General features: G+C 33.3%; 8 protein-coding genes across 8 annotated transcripts; 3 read left to right on the forward strand and 5 right to left on the reverse strand.

Annotated features, from left to right (window-relative positions):
- Nucleotides 1–1,036: 1,036 nt before the first annotated feature.
- On the forward strand, nucleotides 1,037–2,274 carry NAEGRDRAFT_66631 (uncharacterized protein; the record flags this gene model as incomplete). The annotated part of the gene is made up of 2 exons (XM_002678033.1): nucleotides 1,037–1,424; nucleotides 1,577–2,274. The coding sequence occupies 2 exons, from the start codon at nucleotides 1,037–1,039 to the stop codon at nucleotides 2,272–2,274; spliced, it is 1,086 nt and encodes a 361-aa protein (XP_002678079.1).
- A 41-nt stretch (nucleotides 2,275–2,315) lies between these two features.
- NAEGRDRAFT_66632 (uncharacterized protein) lies at nucleotides 2,316–3,512 on the reverse strand (the record flags this gene model as incomplete). Its single annotated transcript, XM_002678147.1, has 1 exon — nucleotides 2,316–3,512. One exon carries the CDS (start codon nucleotides 3,510–3,512, stop codon nucleotides 2,316–2,318), a length of 1,197 nt encoding a protein of 398 aa, XP_002678193.1.
- A 129-nt stretch (nucleotides 3,513–3,641) lies between these two features.
- Nucleotides 3,642–5,019, reverse strand: NAEGRDRAFT_66633 (uncharacterized protein; the record flags this gene model as incomplete). Its single annotated transcript, XM_002678148.1, has 3 exons — nucleotides 3,642–4,433; nucleotides 4,491–4,562; nucleotides 4,609–5,019. The coding sequence occupies 3 exons, from the start codon at nucleotides 5,017–5,019 to the stop codon at nucleotides 3,642–3,644; spliced, it is 1,275 nt and encodes a 424-aa protein (XP_002678194.1).
- A 42-nt stretch (nucleotides 5,020–5,061) lies between these two features.
- On the reverse strand, nucleotides 5,062–7,550 carry NAEGRDRAFT_57806 (uncharacterized protein; the record flags this gene model as incomplete). The annotated part of the gene is made up of 1 exon (XM_002678149.1): nucleotides 5,062–7,550. The coding sequence occupies one exon, from the start codon at nucleotides 7,548–7,550 to the stop codon at nucleotides 5,364–5,366; it is 2,187 nt and encodes a 728-aa protein (XP_002678195.1). The 3' UTR covers nucleotides 5,062–5,363.
- A 572-nt stretch (nucleotides 7,551–8,122) lies between these two features.
- Nucleotides 8,123–9,363, forward strand: NAEGRDRAFT_32934 (uncharacterized protein; the record flags this gene model as incomplete). The annotated part of the gene is made up of 3 exons (XM_002678034.1): nucleotides 8,123–8,435; nucleotides 8,550–8,903; nucleotides 8,957–9,363. The coding sequence occupies 3 exons, from the start codon at nucleotides 8,123–8,125 to the stop codon at nucleotides 9,361–9,363; spliced, it is 1,074 nt and encodes a 357-aa protein (XP_002678080.1).
- Nucleotides 9,364–9,795: 432 nt separating this feature from the next.
- On the forward strand, nucleotides 9,796–12,551 carry NAEGRDRAFT_36384 (heat shock protein 101; the record flags this gene model as incomplete). The annotated part of the gene is made up of 2 exons (XM_002678035.1): nucleotides 9,796–12,450; nucleotides 12,503–12,551. 2 exons carry the CDS (start codon nucleotides 9,796–9,798, stop codon nucleotides 12,521–12,523), a joined length of 2,676 nt encoding a protein of 891 aa, XP_002678081.1. The 3' UTR covers nucleotides 12,524–12,551.
- Nucleotides 12,552–12,623: 72 nt separating this feature from the next.
- NAEGRDRAFT_66637 (uncharacterized protein) lies at nucleotides 12,624–13,208 on the reverse strand (the record flags this gene model as incomplete). The annotated part of the gene is made up of 2 exons (XM_002678150.1): nucleotides 12,624–12,991; nucleotides 13,067–13,208. 2 exons carry the CDS (start codon nucleotides 13,206–13,208, stop codon nucleotides 12,624–12,626), a joined length of 510 nt encoding a protein of 169 aa, XP_002678196.1.
- Nucleotides 13,209–13,479: 271 nt separating this feature from the next.
- On the reverse strand, nucleotides 13,480–15,812 carry NAEGRDRAFT_36388 (translation initiation factor IF-2). Its single transcript, XM_002678151.1, has 2 exons — nucleotides 14,384–15,812; nucleotides 13,480–14,350 (listed from the first exon to the last, which is right to left on the reverse strand). The coding sequence occupies exons 1-2, from the start codon at nucleotides 15,740–15,742 to the stop codon at nucleotides 13,517–13,519; spliced, it is 2,193 nt and encodes a 730-aa protein (XP_002678197.1). The 5' UTR covers nucleotides 15,743–15,812; the 3' UTR covers nucleotides 13,480–13,516.
- Between the last annotated feature and the right edge of the window lie 2,619 nt (nucleotides 15,813–18,431).

Consider the following 18,431-nt stretch of genomic DNA (forward strand, 5'->3'; position numbering starts at 1 on the left):
ACACAAAACTAAAGTCTGTGTGTTTCGAGTAAAGTGTTGTGTTTTCTTAATTGGCTAGATACTTTCGTATTGGCCATTATATGCCAATGTGTTTTTATGGATTTTCTTTACAATACATTCAATTTACAGTTTGTTACAACACTATAAGTCAGTTCAGGCTAATTTCTCAATTTGCAGTTCTTTTCAAGTTCTATATCATTTTTGTAACCTCTTTCCAGTTTACAGTAACTGAATTGAATATTTCATCTCATTCAAATTTTCTCCTATTGGCTCAACATGAATCATTTTGATAGAATCACAAAACATTGAAATGTTTAAAGTTTTGATAGAATTTACTCGACAACCTCAACAATTTTCTTGTTGGTTTTTTTCATTTCAATCAAAAAGGATTTTTCAAATATTTATTATTAAATAATTGAAAAAAATGTTCAACAACAAACTTGCAAATAATTGTAGTGGTGGTGGTTTACTCATTAAACGAGTACTGCTTTTAAATTCTTTTAAAAGTCAAACTAGTTGGCTATTCGGAAGAGGAGGAGGGATTAAAGTAACAACAAGGAAAAAGTCAATTCCGATGATGATACCTCTTCTTAATAATCTTCATCAACATTCCTATCACTCCTGTATGAAACACAATAATGAACATCAGAGCAAGTCACAAAATTATTCTAGCTTGTTGCTTTCCAAATTATTTCAAGTTAGTTCTGAGGATGATAGAAACCAAACCATTGAACAGATAAAAAAGGATTTGTTTTTGAAAGAATTGGATTTTGGTGGAACACAAAACATTATTAAACAATTAGATTGCTTAGAAAGGGATGATTTTATGAAAATACTAGATGAATTCCTTGAAAGAAAGAGTATATTATCATCGATGAAACATGGGCCAAGTTACAAAATTCTGCTCCGACTCTATGATGGTCTACCTGATTCGGGAAAGGAAATATTGTTGGAACATTGCATTTACAAACAGAATTTATTTGATATTTGTACTGGAAAATACTCTAGTGCAACAGTTAGGGAGCTTGTTTCTAAAATGAGCGATAGCGAGTGTGACAGACTTATCAAATTAATTGACAGTAATTTGGTTAAGGAATTATCTAAGGATTCTACAGGTGCCTTTTTGATTTCAAAATTGCTACAAATAGAAAATCACAAGAGGGTAATGAGAATGGTTGAAGAAAATTTAAGTGAGCTCATTGTCCATCCAATTGGCAACTACATTGTGCAAGAGTGCTTTAAAAAAATGGAAGATGGTGAACACTTGTTTATAATTGAAAAATTTAAAGATGATTTCAAACATATTGCTCTCTCCCAACATGGGTCAATAGTAATTAAGAAGTTCATGAGTGTTGCATCAGATAAGGTTCTGGATATCTTTTTCACTCAAGTGGTTCTTCCTGATTTTAAAATATTTGCATCGAGTAAGTCAACTCCTGCTTTAGATATTATATTTGCTAGGATTAATCTGGACAGGAAGATTCAATTTGTTGAAAAATTGGCACATTATATCATGGATGTGATTAACACTACTCAAGGATCAATCTTTACAAAAAGCTTATTGTAAAGTTTACAGATCCTCTAACGGAAATATTCTTACAAAATGTCAAACTTAAAATCAAACCAATCATGGAAGGAACATCTAGTAGCTTTGTAGTGCCAGCTCTTTTCGACCACTGTAACAAGCAAGGAAAGAAGGAGCTGATCACAGCATTGAAGCCACACATTTTGGAGATGTCATACAATAGAAATTCCTCTCGAGTTTTACAACACATTTTAAATACATGTGATAGAGGTGAATTGGACTCTATGATATTGCTACTTTTATCTAACTTTGATAATGTAATTACTCATGAAAGTTCTGCACCAATATTCCAAATGATTGTAGAGAGAGGGTTTGGCGAATCAGTGTTTTTGAGAATGAAAGGGAATATGTTAAGTTATGCCTCTCACCCACTTGGGTCCTATGTTGTTTCTCAGTGTATTAAGAATTGCAAGAAGAGTGTAACAGATCAAATATTGCTGGAATTACTAGTTGATGATGTATCAAATAATCAAGTCTCTGAGAATAAGGTTCTCCAGCTTGTTAAATCTAAAGCTGGATCATTTGTTTTATTGGACTGTTTGCAATTGGTATCTGAAAAGTATGCCAATCAAGCTGTTTTCGATTCTCTCCTCGATACTCTGAGCAAAAACATTCTTTCCATTAGAAATAGCGTTCTCAAAAAAAGGATTATTGAACTTTGTGAAAAAAGAGATAATAAATTGAATTGATCTGTTAAAGAAATTACAAATTTATTCTCATTTCAGAATATTTAAGGTAGTGAAACATCATAATCGAGAAGCACAAGGAGTGTTCTTTCAATTATTTCTAAAATCAAGTTTTGATTTTCACCGGCTGCCCCAATAAGAATCTCAAATGAGAGAATGAATTGAAAAATTCCTCTACCCTTTTCCTTATTAAATTCCTGCATGAAAGTTTGGAAATCTATGAATGACTCAGTTTTGTTAAATAATTCGTATCGTTCCTTTAGAATTGAATAGTAATGAGCATGTAAGAATGATTCCTTTTCATGCTTATCTAATTTGAGATATGTTGCTAAATCAGAGGAGCTGTAAATGTAATAGGAAAGATCTTGAATACAGGATCCAACATGCATCCATTGAAAGTCAATCATGGCTATATTTGTTTCCTCACAATCTGATTCTTTCATAAATATAAAGTTATTCATCCAAATATCACCATGAGCAATAATTCTTGATAATATTGAATCGTTGGGTAACCAATTTTCGTCCATGATTTTGTTAATTAAATTGCAATAATGATTCAGATCGAACCCAGCACGTTTAAATATAACTGAATTCTCTACAATATTCTTCTTATCCTTAATGAAATTTACCAACTGACAATCAGCTTTTGAAAATATGATATTCAAAGTTTTTTCAAACATTTCTGCATTCAATAAATGATTCGGATTACTTTGAGATTGATCTATTAAGTTTCTAATAGTTGGATGAAATGAACATGAATGAAATCTAGCAAGTGCCTCCAATGAATAGCAAAAGAAATCTCTTCTCAATCCTCGAACAACCAATAAATTACTTTCCATCCCTAGTTCTGATCTAGCTCGATTTTTTAAAAGGTTCTCCATCAAAATAAAACCACCTCCAATGGGAAACATTGACTGATTACATTCATGATTATTGCATTCAACATGGGAGTTTTTAACTGTAGGGAAAATGATATCAGATACCAGCAAATTATGCTCCTTTAACAAGGGAAGCAGAGTTGAGTAAAAGTAACATTCCCTTTCGTGTATCTTTACTTGTTGTAACATTGAATTGATCAAGGCATCATTTCTAAAGTGATCATTCTCATAGGATGGAACAATTTTCAAAAGTAGGTCATGATTCCTGTCCATGAGAATGGTACCAAGGTAGCCTCCCGATAGTTTATCATTGAAGGAGAAAATATCAATGGAGCAATCTTTCAAGCTTTGATTGTTTTGCATTTTTTTTCAAATTGGAAATTGCTGAAACAAGATATTTCTTGTGAAGTTGGTGAAAATCAAGACCAGTGTTTGGCAATTGACTTGCTTCAATATGTTGATAGAATTTAAATAAATACATTCATCAATGATTTATTCCAAGTTTAATTGTTTGTGGAATAACTTGTATGCTTTCAAAGCAATATCACCATTTCTGTCCCATTGTTGAAGAATATCAATCCATTCAATTGGAATAGATGATGCACCATAAATAGCACCTGCAATTGAAGCAGTTACTGCAGTGTATGAATCAGAATCGCCTCTCATGTTGGCTGATTTGAGAACAGCCTCTGTGAATGAATTTGTAGAGTGAACACAGTGAAGTGCCATAGCAACAGCATCCATTGCATATGATCCAACATATCCAGGTTGTTGTTTAGCTCTCTTTGCACAGAACTTGAAGTTTGGATTCTTCCAATTCCAATCTCTATCTTCAACACTGAGATGTTGATTGGATTCATGTGAGTCTTCAGCCTTACTTTCAGATAAACACTTGACACTGTACAAATCGGTGGTGAAATCACTCAAATCTTCAATAACATCCTTCTTACCATCTGCATTATTGATGGCCTTTACAATAATATGAGCTAATAATCTACACAAGTCGGCAGCTTCATCTCCTTGGTGAGTTGTCTTACTTTGTTTGTAGGCAATTTCCATGGCTGTCTTGATATCATCATGATAAAAAACTGGTACGGCAGCATGTCTCATGACACTACCATTTCCTGATGTAAATTTATCACCAGATTCAGTAAAAGCAATAGAGCTATCTCCCAAAAATTCAGTAAAAGATCCAGAAATATTACCACCAAGACCAACTGATGATCTTTGAGATCCATCCTTTGCAAATCCAAAAGCGTTACAATATCCAAGATACCACCAATTCTATATTGTCATAAATTATACCACCTATTAGAAAATAATAAATTATTCTAAACCTACCACAAATCTCAATCTTAAATCAATAGGATCAAACTTTTGACAAACCAACAAACTATCAGCCAAGCACAACCCCTTTTGAAAAATGTCAATTTCAAACTTGAATACTATTAAAACATACCATTGAAAAATCGTCTGTCCATTGACCAGGCTTGAGATCAAATCTATTATATTGCTCTTTTTGCCAAATTTCAGCATGATCCAAACCTTTCAATTCATCTGATCCATATCTAACTGCTGAAAATTCCAAAGGAGCTCCCAAACTATCACCAATAGCATTTCCAATGAATGCTCCGAGTGCTCTATCTTCATGTGCATCCAAAGTCTTATTTCTCAACTTGTCTTGAACCAATTGTCTTTCGGAGAGAATCTTTTCAGTCTCATCCAAGACTGAAAATTTAGATAAAGAAAAACTTGTATATTCATTCGATTGGATCACTGATACACCTCGTTCCGCATTGGTAAAACAAGCAGCAATGGCTTGTGATCTATTTTCAAAGACTTTCTTTCCGGCTGATTGTGCGTTTCCCATCTTGACTTATTTTTTTAAATTAAATTTAAAATAGAATTTGAAGAAGAACTTTGCTTGGTTTACAATTTTTGCTGTTCATACTTCCAGTTTTTATTGGAGAAGATTAACTTGAAAAGATTCATTATTATTGCTGGTTCAATATAGTTTCAATGGTTTGCATTGGGATTGGTTGCAATAATTTGAAAATTAGAGACTTTTGTGTGGTAATATCAAAAGTTGAATCTCGTTCAATGTTTGGATTGTTGTAAATGATGAGTGATTGTAGGTTGGGTAATTGTAAATTGGTCACTTTGAGTTGTAATCTGTCATTTGCAAAGAGATTTAGTTGTTTGAGGTGTGAAAGGCTAATATTTTGTGCTTTGACATTGGGAAATTCTAATCTTTTGAATATGTGGTAGCATGGCCAAATTAAGACATTCAATGTTATCATCTGGTAGATTGTTTAGATTGCTAATAATTTCACTAATGCTATTCATATTTTCAGTGAGGAATGAATGGCTGAAAAGTGAGACCTTTGTCAAATACAGTTTTCTTAGATTCTTCAATGGGTTGAGGTCTATGGAAATGATACCGCCTTTAGCTTGCAAATTTTCCAGCTTTTCACATTTTGATAGCATTATAAGTTTCTTCTCTAAATGAATTTCAACCTTTTGTGATCGTGTGAGTTCACTCGTATAAATAGTATTCTCATTCACTAAGGAAGTGTTTAGAAAGTCTGCAATTTTGTTTGTCTCTGTATTCTCGAATATTGCTGTGGTATAATAAAAAAGATCCTGGTAGTTAGATCTTACAATAACAACTCTTCCAACTTGTTTAAACTCTTGAATGAGGCTTGTAATTGGTTGGATCATTTCCGTTTCATTTCCTACCCATAAATTAAATTCCAATTCATCTACTGTAGTATTTCCAACCTTACCCACAAACGATTTTGCAATAAGAACATCCTCATAAATTACCAATCTTGACACGTGTTTCACATTAAACTGGTTGACTTGTGTGCCCACATTAACGTAAATAGTACCACAACTTTCACAATCCAAGTCCAAACTTGGACTTGCCACATCAGAGTAGAGTCCATGTGAGATATGATCAATTCTTTTTTGATTCATAATCTTTAGACTGGTTGCACCCCTCTCTGTATTTACATATTCCAATGAAGCACAATTATCTATTACAAAAGATGGGCAAGAAGTACTATGGATAGCTTTTAACTTGGTCAATCCTGTCAAGGTAATTGGTGAATAAGAGGAAACAGCTAACTTTTCTAGGTTTGGAGTATTTAAGAAATCACTGTTATCAATGTGGCATGATACATCTCGCAAGCTTAGTAGCTTTTTCTGTCTTTCTGTGATAACAACAGTTGACCTTCTTTGATAACATCCAAGTCTCCATAATTTCGGCAACTCTACACCATCAAATGTAGTAAGTCCATCTGAACAAAATATTTCCAAGTGAGGTAGTATAAAATTTGAATCCAACAAAATATTTGCTTGATAGTAGGTAAGGTACAGTTCTTTCAGATTTGAAAAGTAATGTTTTGAAAAAGCGTACATTAAAGCTTGGTCCTTAACTGATATTGCACTTAGAATAGATACCTTGTCGTGAACTAGCTCAATTGAGGAATCAAATTTTCTTGTCCAATTTTTAGAATAAGTAGATAGACCACCAAACCTATAAACCCCAACAGATTCTAAATTCTCGAATGAATGCATATCACTGAGTGATTCGTATAACATAACTTCTTTTAACTGATTTTTAAATCTCTGAGGCAAAGCTGTTTGAATATCGAGAATGGAACACGTAAAAATCTCCAAGTGATCCAATTTAAGTTCATCAGAAATTTCAAATTGAGGTACATTTTGATTCTTCGTATTGGTGTGTGATTCCAGCACTGCAAGCTTGGAAATGTTAGGAAATCTCTCCTCAATAACTTTAAGAACTTCATTCAATTTTTCCAAATTGGAATTGCCAATTGTTAGACTTTGAATTTCAACAGCAACATTACTTCCGAATGTATCATGAAACAATTCACAAAATATCTCAATTAAAGCAACCTCAGTTGAATAGAAATATTCCACTCTCTTTTTTACCTTTGAATAAGCTTGCATATTGGAAAAGTCCTTCCCAACACTCAACTCCATACACGAAATTCCCATCAAGGAATAATCATCAACGCTTGGAACATTAATTCTTTTCGGAGCATTTGCCAAAAACTTCATCATATCCAAAGATCGGTCAAAATATCTTCTCCAAAACATTATAAAACTCTCACTCTTTCTAATCAATTCTCTCATGTGTCTATTCACACCACATAAAGGTATAATTAAATTTGCTAAATCAAAATAATCAATATCCGATCTGGCTCGTTCCCATCTGTTCCAAGTAGTGTAGCATCCTGACAATTCTTTATTTTCAAATTTTGCATTATCGATCGCTTGGAGAGCATGATGATGTTTTTCGAACTTTTCTCCAATGAGAAATTTTAATATTTGCATGAGCAGCTCATCAGGAAGATCCTCTAATTGTGACATTTTTTTAAACACTTTACAATGATCTATCTTGGAAATGAAATTGATAACCACACCAAACAAGTATTGTAATGTTTATTTCTGTTAAAATTGAATGAGTTGAAATTAATCTAAAAATGGTTGATTTCTATTTTAGGAATTTTTAAAAAACAGTAAAATGAAAAAAATAGCAAGTCATCTATGCAAACCAAGAGCTGAAATTTTGGTTGGAAGTAAAGCATCAAGAAAATCTTCAAATGGCCTATTCAATGCTTCAAAAGAACAAGTACGAAACTTGTTAATGAATGCTCAACACACTGGTAAACAAAACATTTCATTCGAACACAAAATTCTCACAGCAGAAGAAGCCTTGAAGAGTCATATTAAAATGGGAGATGTTGTTTTCCTTCATACTGGATGTGCTACTCCAAAGCATTTGATTAAAAACTTTGATTGTCTAATTCCAAAAGTCAAGTGAAACTGCCAAAAGTCATCATGAAAAGGTGCAATTGGTTGGGTTGCACATTAGCTATTATCACAACGAACAACCTCCTCATTTGTTGAAAGAGAATTCGGCATATTTTCATACGAATTCAATGTTTTTTGGTCCTCACGAACGAAAGGCGCTCTACGAATCCGATAGACAAGTAATTGACACTAATTCACCAATTGACTATTTGCCAATCTTCTTGAGTGAAGCACCATTATTGTTCAAAAGCGGGAAATTCCCAATTGATGTTGCTCTAATTTCAGTTTCTCCACCAGACAGGCATGGATTTTGCTCCCTAGGAGTTTCAGTTGACATCTCTGCAGCTGCTGTTCAGTGTGCAAAGAGAGTCATTGCCCAAATCAATCCCAACATGCCAAGAACTCACGGAGATGGTTTTATTCATGTGAATAATGTTGATTGTTTTGTTGAGTTTTCTGAGGAGGTCTGTTTACCTATTGTTTCTCAAATTAAACTCAATAAGGATCAAGAAAATGCTGCAATTTCAGACAGTTTCAATGTATTGAATCATAGAGGTGGTGTCATTACGCAAACAGATCCTGAAATAGCCCATGTAGATGAAATTCATAGAAGGATTGGAGAATATGTAGCTGAATTGATTCCAAACAGGGCCTGTATTCAGATGGGAATTGGAGAAATCCCAAATGCAATCTGTTCGTCACTAATTAATCATACAGATTTGGGAATTCATACTGAGACAATGTCAGATGGTGTATTGGAATTGTTCAATAGAGGTGTCATTACTAACAAGTACAAGAATGTTCATCCAGGATTATCTGTTTGCTCATTCGTGTTGGGTTCTAAGGAAATGTTCGATTTCGTTGATGACAATCCAGAATTTTTATTCAGAACTTCAGACTTTGTGAATGGTAAGTTGAGTGAAAATTGAACATTTACAAACTTGTGAAAATCAAACTTACAGATGGTGCAGTAATTAAAATGAATAATAACATGATAGCCATCAATAGTGCAATTGAAATTGACTTGACAGGTCAAGTATGTGCAGACTCTATTGGTACAAAAATTTATAGTGGAGTAGGAGGTCAATTAGATTTCATGTCTTCATCTGCAAAATCAGAAGGTGGTAAACCAATCATTGCCATTCCAAGTTGTACTCGTAAGGGAGATTCCAAAATTGTTGGAATGCTTCAAAATGGTGCTGGAGTGGTCACCACAAGAAGTCACATTCACTACGTCTGTACAGAGTATGGTATTGCTGAGCTTTATGGAAAGAATATGAGACAACGTGCAAGAGAATTGATAAGAGTTGCTCATCCCAAACATAGGGATAGACTTATTTCAGAAGCTAAACAATTCTATGGATTATAATAAAATGAATTATAAAAATAAATAAATATATTGAGCAATTCATGCAAAGTAGTTCTAAAGCTCTTGATTTTAAATAAATGCTAAATAAACCCTTCAATTTTGTTGGAAACTATCAAATTCCGAATTCAAAAACTTCCGAATTATCAATTTTGAACCTTTTCACACCATAATCTCACTTTAAATGATCTAAGAATAAACAAATCTTAAATATTTCATGTAGTATCGGGACTTTCCAATTCCGAACCAAAAATAGTTTTCCGAAACCCAAAAATAAAAATTACCAAATCAAATAAAAAGCACAAATCCATTAAGCACCAAAAAAATTCCCAACAAGAAAAAAACAAGACAATAACAACTTAGCTACTCTGCTAATAATTATTTGCGCTATATAGTCCGAGTGTACATACAAATCTAAACAATAACAATAACAAAATGAATCCAGATAAATTTACTGATAAGACAAATCAAACCATTTCCGATGCTTACATGATGGCAAAGGATAGAAAACATATTTTCATATCACCTCTTCATGTTGCTGCTGTGATTTTTAATCCCGATGATAAACAATCTTTGGGTTTTTTAGTTTGTAAGAAGGTTTCATCATCACAAAAAACAATTGATTGTAATAAGATTGCAGATGAATTGAAGAATGCTATGAATACAAAGATTTCAGTGCAAGATCCACCTGTGGAAGATTTGGCACCAAATAGAAGATTAGTTTCAGTTTTACAAGCTGCTGAAAAGATTAAGGATCAATTGGATGATCATTTACTTGCAGTGGATCATGTATTACTTGCCTTGATGGATGACAGTGATGTTTCAAACGCAATTCTCAAAGCTACTAATAATCAATTGACTAAACAAGTGTTGAAAGATACTCTTGCTTTGATTAGAGGTGGTAAAAAGGTTGATTCTAAACAAGCAGAAACTGGCTATGATGCTCTCAATAGATATGGTGTTAACATGGTAGATATGGCCAGACAAGGAAAATACGATCCATTAATTGGAAGAGACAAAGAACTTGCTCGTATGATTAGAGTTCTTTCAAGAAGAACCAAGAATAACTGTTGCTTACTTGCTGAGCCTGGTGTTGGTAAATCTGCCTTGGTAGAAGGTTTGGCAATGAGAATTGCAACAGGAGATGTTCCAAAGAATCTCCAAACTCAATTATATTCACTTGACTTGGGTAGTATGGTTGCTGGTAGTAAATTCAGAGGTGAATTTGAAGAAAGATTGAAGAGTATCCTTAAGGAAGTTGAAGAATCTGGTGATGTTATTCTCTTCATTGATGAAATTCACACCTTGTCAGGAGCTGGTTCTACTGGTGATAACTCTTTGGATGCTTCCAATATGATTAAGCCACTCCTTGCAAGAGGTGTATTGAGATTAATTGGTGCAACTACTCCAACTGAATATCGTAAATATATTGAGAAAGACGCCGCCTTGGAAAGAAGATTCCAACCAGTCTACTTGGCAGAACCTAATGTTCAAGAAACAATTAGTATCTTGAGAGGTCTTAAATCTAGATATGAAGCTCACCACGGTGTAAGAATTCTTGATAGTGCAATCGTTGAAGCTGCTAGATTGAGTGCCAGATATATTCAAGGTCGTTACAATCCAGATAAGAGTATTGATTTGATTGATGAAGCATCCGCTAACATTAGAGTTCAATTGAATTCCAGACCTGAAATTATTGACACTTTGGAACGTAAGAAACTCCAATTACAAGTTGAAGCAACTGCGCTCGAAAAGGAAAAGAATTATAGTGATGAAAAGACCAAGCAAAGATTGGAACAAGTCAAGAATGAGATTTCCAAGGTTGACGAAGAACTCAAACCAATCAAGCTTAAATATGAGGCTGAAACTTCATTGGTCAATGAATTGAGAGAAAAGAATCAAAAACTTGAAAAATTGAAAGCCAAGATGGTTGATGCTGAAGCTAGGTATGACTTGGCATTGGCCAGTGATTTGAAATATGGTGCAATTCCAGAAATTGAAGAATCAATCCAATCACTCAAGAAGAAGATTGAACAAAAGGAAGAAGACGATAGAAAGAATGGTGTGAATAGTGCAAATATGACCAGTGACGTTGTCACACCAGAACAAATCAACGAAGTTATTGCCAGATGGACAGGTATTCCAGTTCAAAGATTGAATGAAAGTGAAAAGGATAAGGTATTGAAATTGGAAGAAAGATTGATGAAGAGAGTTGTTGGACAAGAAGATGCCATTAAATCCCTCTCTGAATCAATCATTAGATCTAAGGCTGGTTTGAGCAATCCAAACAAACCAATTGGTTCCTTCTTATTCTTGGGTTCCTCTGGTGTTGGTAAGACATATCTTGCCAAGTCAATTGCCTATGAATTATTCGATGACGAAAAGCACATGGTCAGAATTGATATGTCTGAATTGATGGAACAACACAGTGTTTCTCGTTTGATTGGTAGCCCAGCTGGTTATGTTGGTTATTCTGATGATAATCAATTGACTGAACCAGTCAGAAGACAACCTTACACAGTTGTATTATTTGATGAAATTGAAAAGGCCCATCCAAGAGTTCTTAATGTACTCCTTCAATTATTGGATGATGGTAGATTGACTGATGGTCAAGGTAGAACTGTCGATTTCAAGAATACTGTTATCATTATGACTTCTAATATTGGTTCAAAGCACTTCCTCACTATGAATGATAATAACAAGGAAACTGTGAAGAAGCAAGTCATGAATGAAGTAAGACAACACTTTACTCCTGAATTTTTGAATAGATTGGATGACATTCTCTTCTTTGAACCTCTCACAAGCAAGCACTTGGTTAATGTTGTTAGATTACAAATGGAATCTCTAACAGAAAGATTGAAAGAAAGAGACATCTCAATTGATATTAGAGATTCTGCTTGTGAGTTGGTTATTTCTGAAGGATTTGATCCAAATTATGGTGCTCGTCCTCTTGCAAGATTTATTCAAAAGCACATTGTTACAGAACTCAGCAAACTCATGCTCAAAGGAGAACTCAGAGATGGTTCACAAATTGTCATTCAAGGTGTTGATGGTAAATTCAAATTTACTGTCTTGGATAATAATGAAGGAGTAAGTAAGTCGAAAAAAGTTAAACATTAAATGACCACAGTTGACTAATTAGAAGCGAGTATCCAAAATGTAAATAAAATAAACTGAACATTAACTTATTGAAAAAGTTTCAAGTTCAATTTCTTCTTAATAAATACTTTATTCACAATTTTTACAATCTTGCATTCAACAACCTAGTTTTGTTTCTTTTCAGTATTACCATGAACATGTCTAGTCAAAACACCATATCCCCACATGACAGTCAAAGCAGGGAAGATGATCCAAACAAATGATGGAATAAAGTACAAACTAATCCAAGTTGGCCAATCATTGTGTCCAGTAAATTCAAATCCATCACAGATATCAACCAAAAAGTATAAAATTGTCTTGGAACAACTCATGATTGAACCTAACAAGATGAGTGAAAATCCACAGAATGACTTTCTGCTCAACAATCCAATAATAATCAATAAAATTTCCAAAAAGTTAACAAGGGTCTGAGCAATAACAAAGCCATTTTGCAATTCACCATACGATTTGTCTACTTGAATATACAAATCATCTATTCATTAACATCATCAGATCGGAAAGATAACAAATATTCAATAATGACAATACTTTTCAAAGTTCTACTTACAAGGAGCGAAAATAGCAAAGAAATCTCCACCCTTCATAGATCTAGGTCTCAACATGACAAAGGCAGCATCCCAAGTTTGCAAAGCAATTTGGATCACGAGCCACAATGAAATCCACAATGGATAATCAACTTTGAACGACATTTTTTTTGTTTGTGTTATATTGCAAAGCAATTCGTTCTGCGAATCTTTGTTTAAGAAAGTGTTGATGGAGTTGCGATCGGCACTGACAATGGATGTCGAAATTGGAGGAATAGTTTACAACAATAGAATGAAAAGTTTTTGAATGTTTCTATTGGTTGAAAAAATCGTCGTTGGACCCATCTTGGAAAATATGGTCCAAGAGTGGAAAGTGGGTATTGATTTTGTAAAAATATAAAATATCTAAATATTTTAGCATCTACAGAGATTATTTAAAAAAAATTATTAATATTTAATACGCCTCTCAAAACTTAGTATTTCTTTTTTGCGAATCTGAACTTTCTCTTTTCAGATTCTTGAACTAATTCCTCAAATGTCATAAGCTTCTCCTTCTTTGAAATTAGTTGAATAACATCCCCAGATTGGATATCCTTGTAGTGATCCAATGAAATACCACAATCAGAACCCTTCTTCACTTCTTTAACTTGGTCCTTAAAGTGGAACAATGAATTGATTGCAGTCTTTTCAAGACTAGTAGCACCATCTCTAATAACTCTGTAAAAATCTCCCTTTTCAACCTTTGCCAAAATTGAACCTTTGGTAACAGCACAACCAGCAATATTGATAAGACTCTTTTTTCCTGATGAAGATTTGTCTTGGAATGTGAATGGCTCTTTACAGATAGCTTCTCCAATAACTACATCCTCGTACACTGGTGGAATTAATTTTGTTAATTCCAATTTCAAATAATCAATCAAGTGATAAATAACCTTAAATTGAGCAATATTAATATTGTTAGATTTGGCATCAATTGAAATATTTGGAGCAACTTTAGCATTCATAGCAATAATTTGAGTTCCTTCAACAACCTTTGCAAGTTGAATATCAGCTGTCGATACTGGACCAACAGTTTGTTTGATAATTTGAATTTGAGCAATTTCAGTTGGGAAGGATGAAATAATTTCAGAAAAAGCGTCAATAGTACCAACAACATCAGTCTTCAAAATAATTGGTAAAATATACTTCTTCTCCTCTTCAACTTTTTCTTCTTGAGCCTTTTCACCTTCAACTCCTTCAGTTAAACTTGCTCTCTTTTCCATTTCAATCATTTTTTCTTCAAACTTCTTTGCCTTCTTGTCTTCAGCCTCAATAGACATGCACTCGATTCTATATTCAACGATTCTCTTTGCTGTTTCTTCAGAATCAACCTCGATAACTTTATCTCCAGCCTTTGGCATACTGTTAAAACCAACAATTTCCACTGGATCGGCTGGATTTGCAACCTTAACTTCCTTCAAATTCGGATCTCTCAAACTCTTAACTTTACCATAGGCAAGACCAGAAACTACCCATTTACCAACCTTCAGTGCACCTCTACGAACAATACAGGTTGCTGAAATACCAAATCCGTGCAACACCTTACATTCAATAACTGTACCTTGCATTGGAACATTGTCAACCATTGCCTTCAATTCCAACATTTCAGCTTGCAAACCAATTGCTTCAATAAGATCCTTGAGACCTTTTCCTTTGAGAGCAGAAATTGGAATAAATTGAGTATCTCCTCCCTTTTCTTCAGAAACAATTCCTTCATTCATCAAGTGTCTTTCGACCATTTCCACATCAGCATTAGGTTTATCAATCTTGTTAATGGCAACAATCATTGGAACGTTGGCTTCTCTTGCATGTTTAATAACTTCCCTAGTTTGAGGCATTACACCATCATCAGCAGCAACTACAAGTACAATGATATCTGTAACTTGAGCTCCACAAGATCTCATTGAAGTAAAAGCCTCATGGCCAGGTGTATCGATAAATGTGATTGGTTTGGCAACTGATTCTAACTTGACTTGGAAGGCACCAATATGTTGTGTAATACCTCCGAATTCCTTATCAACAAGATTAGTATTTCTCAATTTATCGAGAAGTGTTGTTTTACCATGATCGACGTGACCCATAATTGTGACAACAGGTGCCTTTGGTTTAAAAAGCTTGGCATATTCCTTCTCAGACTTTTTCATTTCACTTGCTGATGGTGGTGAATTATCTTCAAGTTTTGCCAATAATTTCAAATCTGATTCTGATAGAATTTTAGGTTTTGTTCGGATAGGTATTGATTTTAAATGTTCCAAACACATATTTTCAATTGTATCAATAGATATCACATCTTCCATAGTATATCCTTTAGGTAAATGTTTAATAATTTCATGGGGAGATATATCTAATTTTTGTGCCAACTCTCTTGCACTCATAGGAGCTTTTAACTCGAATTCAATATAGGTTTTTCTTGTACGGAAGAATACTTCTTCATCATCCTCGGATCCCTTTCTTTTTTTATATGATTTCTTCTTTTCTTCGTTATTTTGAATTGAACAAGTATGATAATTCATCACCCTTTGTTGCATTAATTTGCTTTTTAATAGTTCTTGTTGAATAAATAATTTTAAAGCCCTTTGGGACATTCCGTTACCCAAAACAACGTGATGATGACGATAATTATTCCCACCCAAACTAGTTGTATTGCTACTGTTGATCATTTGATGTTGTTGTTGTTGCTGATTGGTCAACAGCCAATTCCACGTAGAGCGAACAATTTGTTGTTTGTGTTGGCTTCTCATTTTTTTATTCAAATTTATTCAATCAACTTTTTATTGAACAGAAAATTAAATAGCAGCTTGATGAAGCTGTTGTTGTGCGATGAAGAGGATAAATACTAAATGTTTTTAAAGATTCGTTTAAATTGAATAAAAAACTATTAATAACGTAATTGTTTCTGTTTGATTGAATAAGTCCTCAAGCAAAAAAGAAGCTAAATATCTAGCCGTTACATTTAATTTAAAAAAAATAAACAAGCAGCTTGATGATATCAACATAGTGTTTTTATTTCTGTATCGATAGATAGTCCTGAAGGTTTTAGATTTTTAATATCTATTACAATTTTATGATAATTAAACGTTAACTACCTTCAAAAAATGTATCAACATCTTCCTTCATACATTTTCCTTCTATTTTTCTTCTTGTTATTATTTGTTGTTTCTGACTCCGAATGCCTTCATCATCATCATCATCGGTATAACACAGAGGAACCAACAAACATCTACACAGCCATATATTATGTTGATCAACAGCAGCAGGGAAGAGAGTATAGAAATTTAACGTGTCGAGATGAACAACATCCCTGTTCTACTTTGGATCAAGTCATACAGGCAGCTAGGAAGGAATTATCAATGATGAGTTCTAATGACAATATCAACCATATTGCTAATGGTGAACGTCCTTTGATTATTGACACATTCAAAATGGTGATTATGAGTCCTTTCAATTTATCAAGATTTTCATCAGAATTACCTTTCGAATTTACCGAATATTGTACAAGATTTGAATTATTTTGGATTGGAAAGTTTATTACAGAATTAATATTACCAAGGGAAAGTGTAATTGACTTGTTCTATATGAATGGTGGAATATTTGATAATTTTTCTACCCTGCAATTCAACAAGGGAATTGATAATGTGAAAATAGAGAATTGTACTGGAGTGATAGATGTCAACACTAATATTAGACAGCTGGAGATTGAATTTTGTAAATTTAATGAAATAATCATTCAAAACAATATTAGACACATACAAATCAGCAACTCGAGGCTCAATTTCTTTAATTTACATTCAGAAAATATTCAATCCATGGTCAAGATTGAAAATTCCTTTTTAACTGGCAGTGTGCATATGCAGCTGTTTGAGCTATTTTCAATCTTTAATAGTACTTGGACCAGCATGAATACAAAATCTGAATTCAAACTTGGAAGGACAGTTCTATTATCAAATATCACTACAAACTCTTTGGCACTATTTATGTTGATTGATACATTACAATTGGACAATGTTTTGGTGAATGGCACAAGAAATGATTGTCAATTTTATCAAATGATTAGTATCAACTCTTTGATAATTCAAAATTGCACATTTACTAATAATTATTTTTCAGAAGCCAATAGATTTATGTCTTTACAGATTGTAACTTCCCTAACCATACGAGATACATTATATTCCCAGAATAATGGCGGATTTTTGCTCTTTACTGAGCCACAAAGTGTGGTGTTTACTAAAATTTCCCTTACCAATAATATTATTCAAAACAATACCATTAAGAGTGATGCTTTATTGAAATTCATTGACCAAAATCATAGTTACTACAATATTGAAATTGAAAATTGTTATTTTATGAATAACATTGGCAATAATTTGGGATCTTGTCTATATGTAGATGGTGGAATAGTTGATATTAGAAACTCGGTATTTTCTTTCAATATAGCACTTTTTGGTGGTTCCATATATGCTACCATGTCGAGTGTAGTAGTGAATAATTGCTCATATATTCAAAACCGTGCTGATATTGGTGGTGCAGTGTATTGTTTAGGTTCACACCTTGAAATTGAGAATGTGTATTGTGGAGAGAATCTGGCATTCTATGCAGGAGGCTGCATCTATTCAGATAGCACTGTGGTATCAAACAGATTGGAAGGAAGAAATAACATAGGTGCTTCTTATGGTAATCTTATTGCCTATCCATTACAAACCTTAGCACTTAGTATGAATGATATAATTATTGAAGATAGTATTCAAGCCTATCCTGGACAATTACTCTATTTAAATCTTTATATAATGGATAAGAATAATCAGAGTGCTCTATTTCTATCAGATTCTAATTATTTAACAATCCAACCAAAACATCCATCAGATGGCTTGTTATCTCAAAGCACTATTTCTGGAAATGCTCACTTGATAGTAGGATTACAATTAAAACTCAACAAACCATATATTAGAAACATACCAATCACTATTACAGTTAATGCAAATATTATTAGAGAAATTCAAATTGAAATCCTTCCCTGTCCTTACAGTTATATTTTGAAAGAGAGCACTGGTTTTGGATGCGAATATCTTGCTATTGAAATTATAATTCCTTCAGTTGTTTTGGGATTCATTTCACTTTTGATTATTATTGGATCAATTTCTTATGGATCTTTGATTTTAATTAAAAAATTATTGAAATTACAAAAACAAGAAAAAGCAGAGAAGGAGATTGAGAAAAAGTTCAATGATAAGCAATTCATTTTCGAAACAAATGAAGAATCACCACTCCTCTTCAATGATGATAACTATTCCAATTCTATTAACAACAATAGAGAAATGTCTAAAACAAAGAATATTTCTCAACAATATATTA

Source organism: Naegleria gruberi, assembly GCF_000004985.1.
Source record: "Naegleria gruberi genomic scaffold NAEGRscaffold_19, whole genome shotgun sequence".
NCBI classification, from domain to species: Eukaryota; Heterolobosea; class Eutetramitea; order Acrasida; family Naegleriidae; genus Naegleria; species Naegleria gruberi.

Excerpts from the sequence above, each read along its gene's own strand:
- NAEGRDRAFT_36388 (XM_002678151.1), bottom strand. The coding sequence starts at position 15,742 with ATGATCAACAGTAGCAATACAACTAGTTTGGGTGGGAATAATTATCGT. Across the intron at positions 14,351-14,383 it reads AAGAAACAGCAAAGAGAATC|GCTGAAGACAAGAAGGCAAA; the intron begins GTTGAATATAGA and ends ATGTCTATTGAG.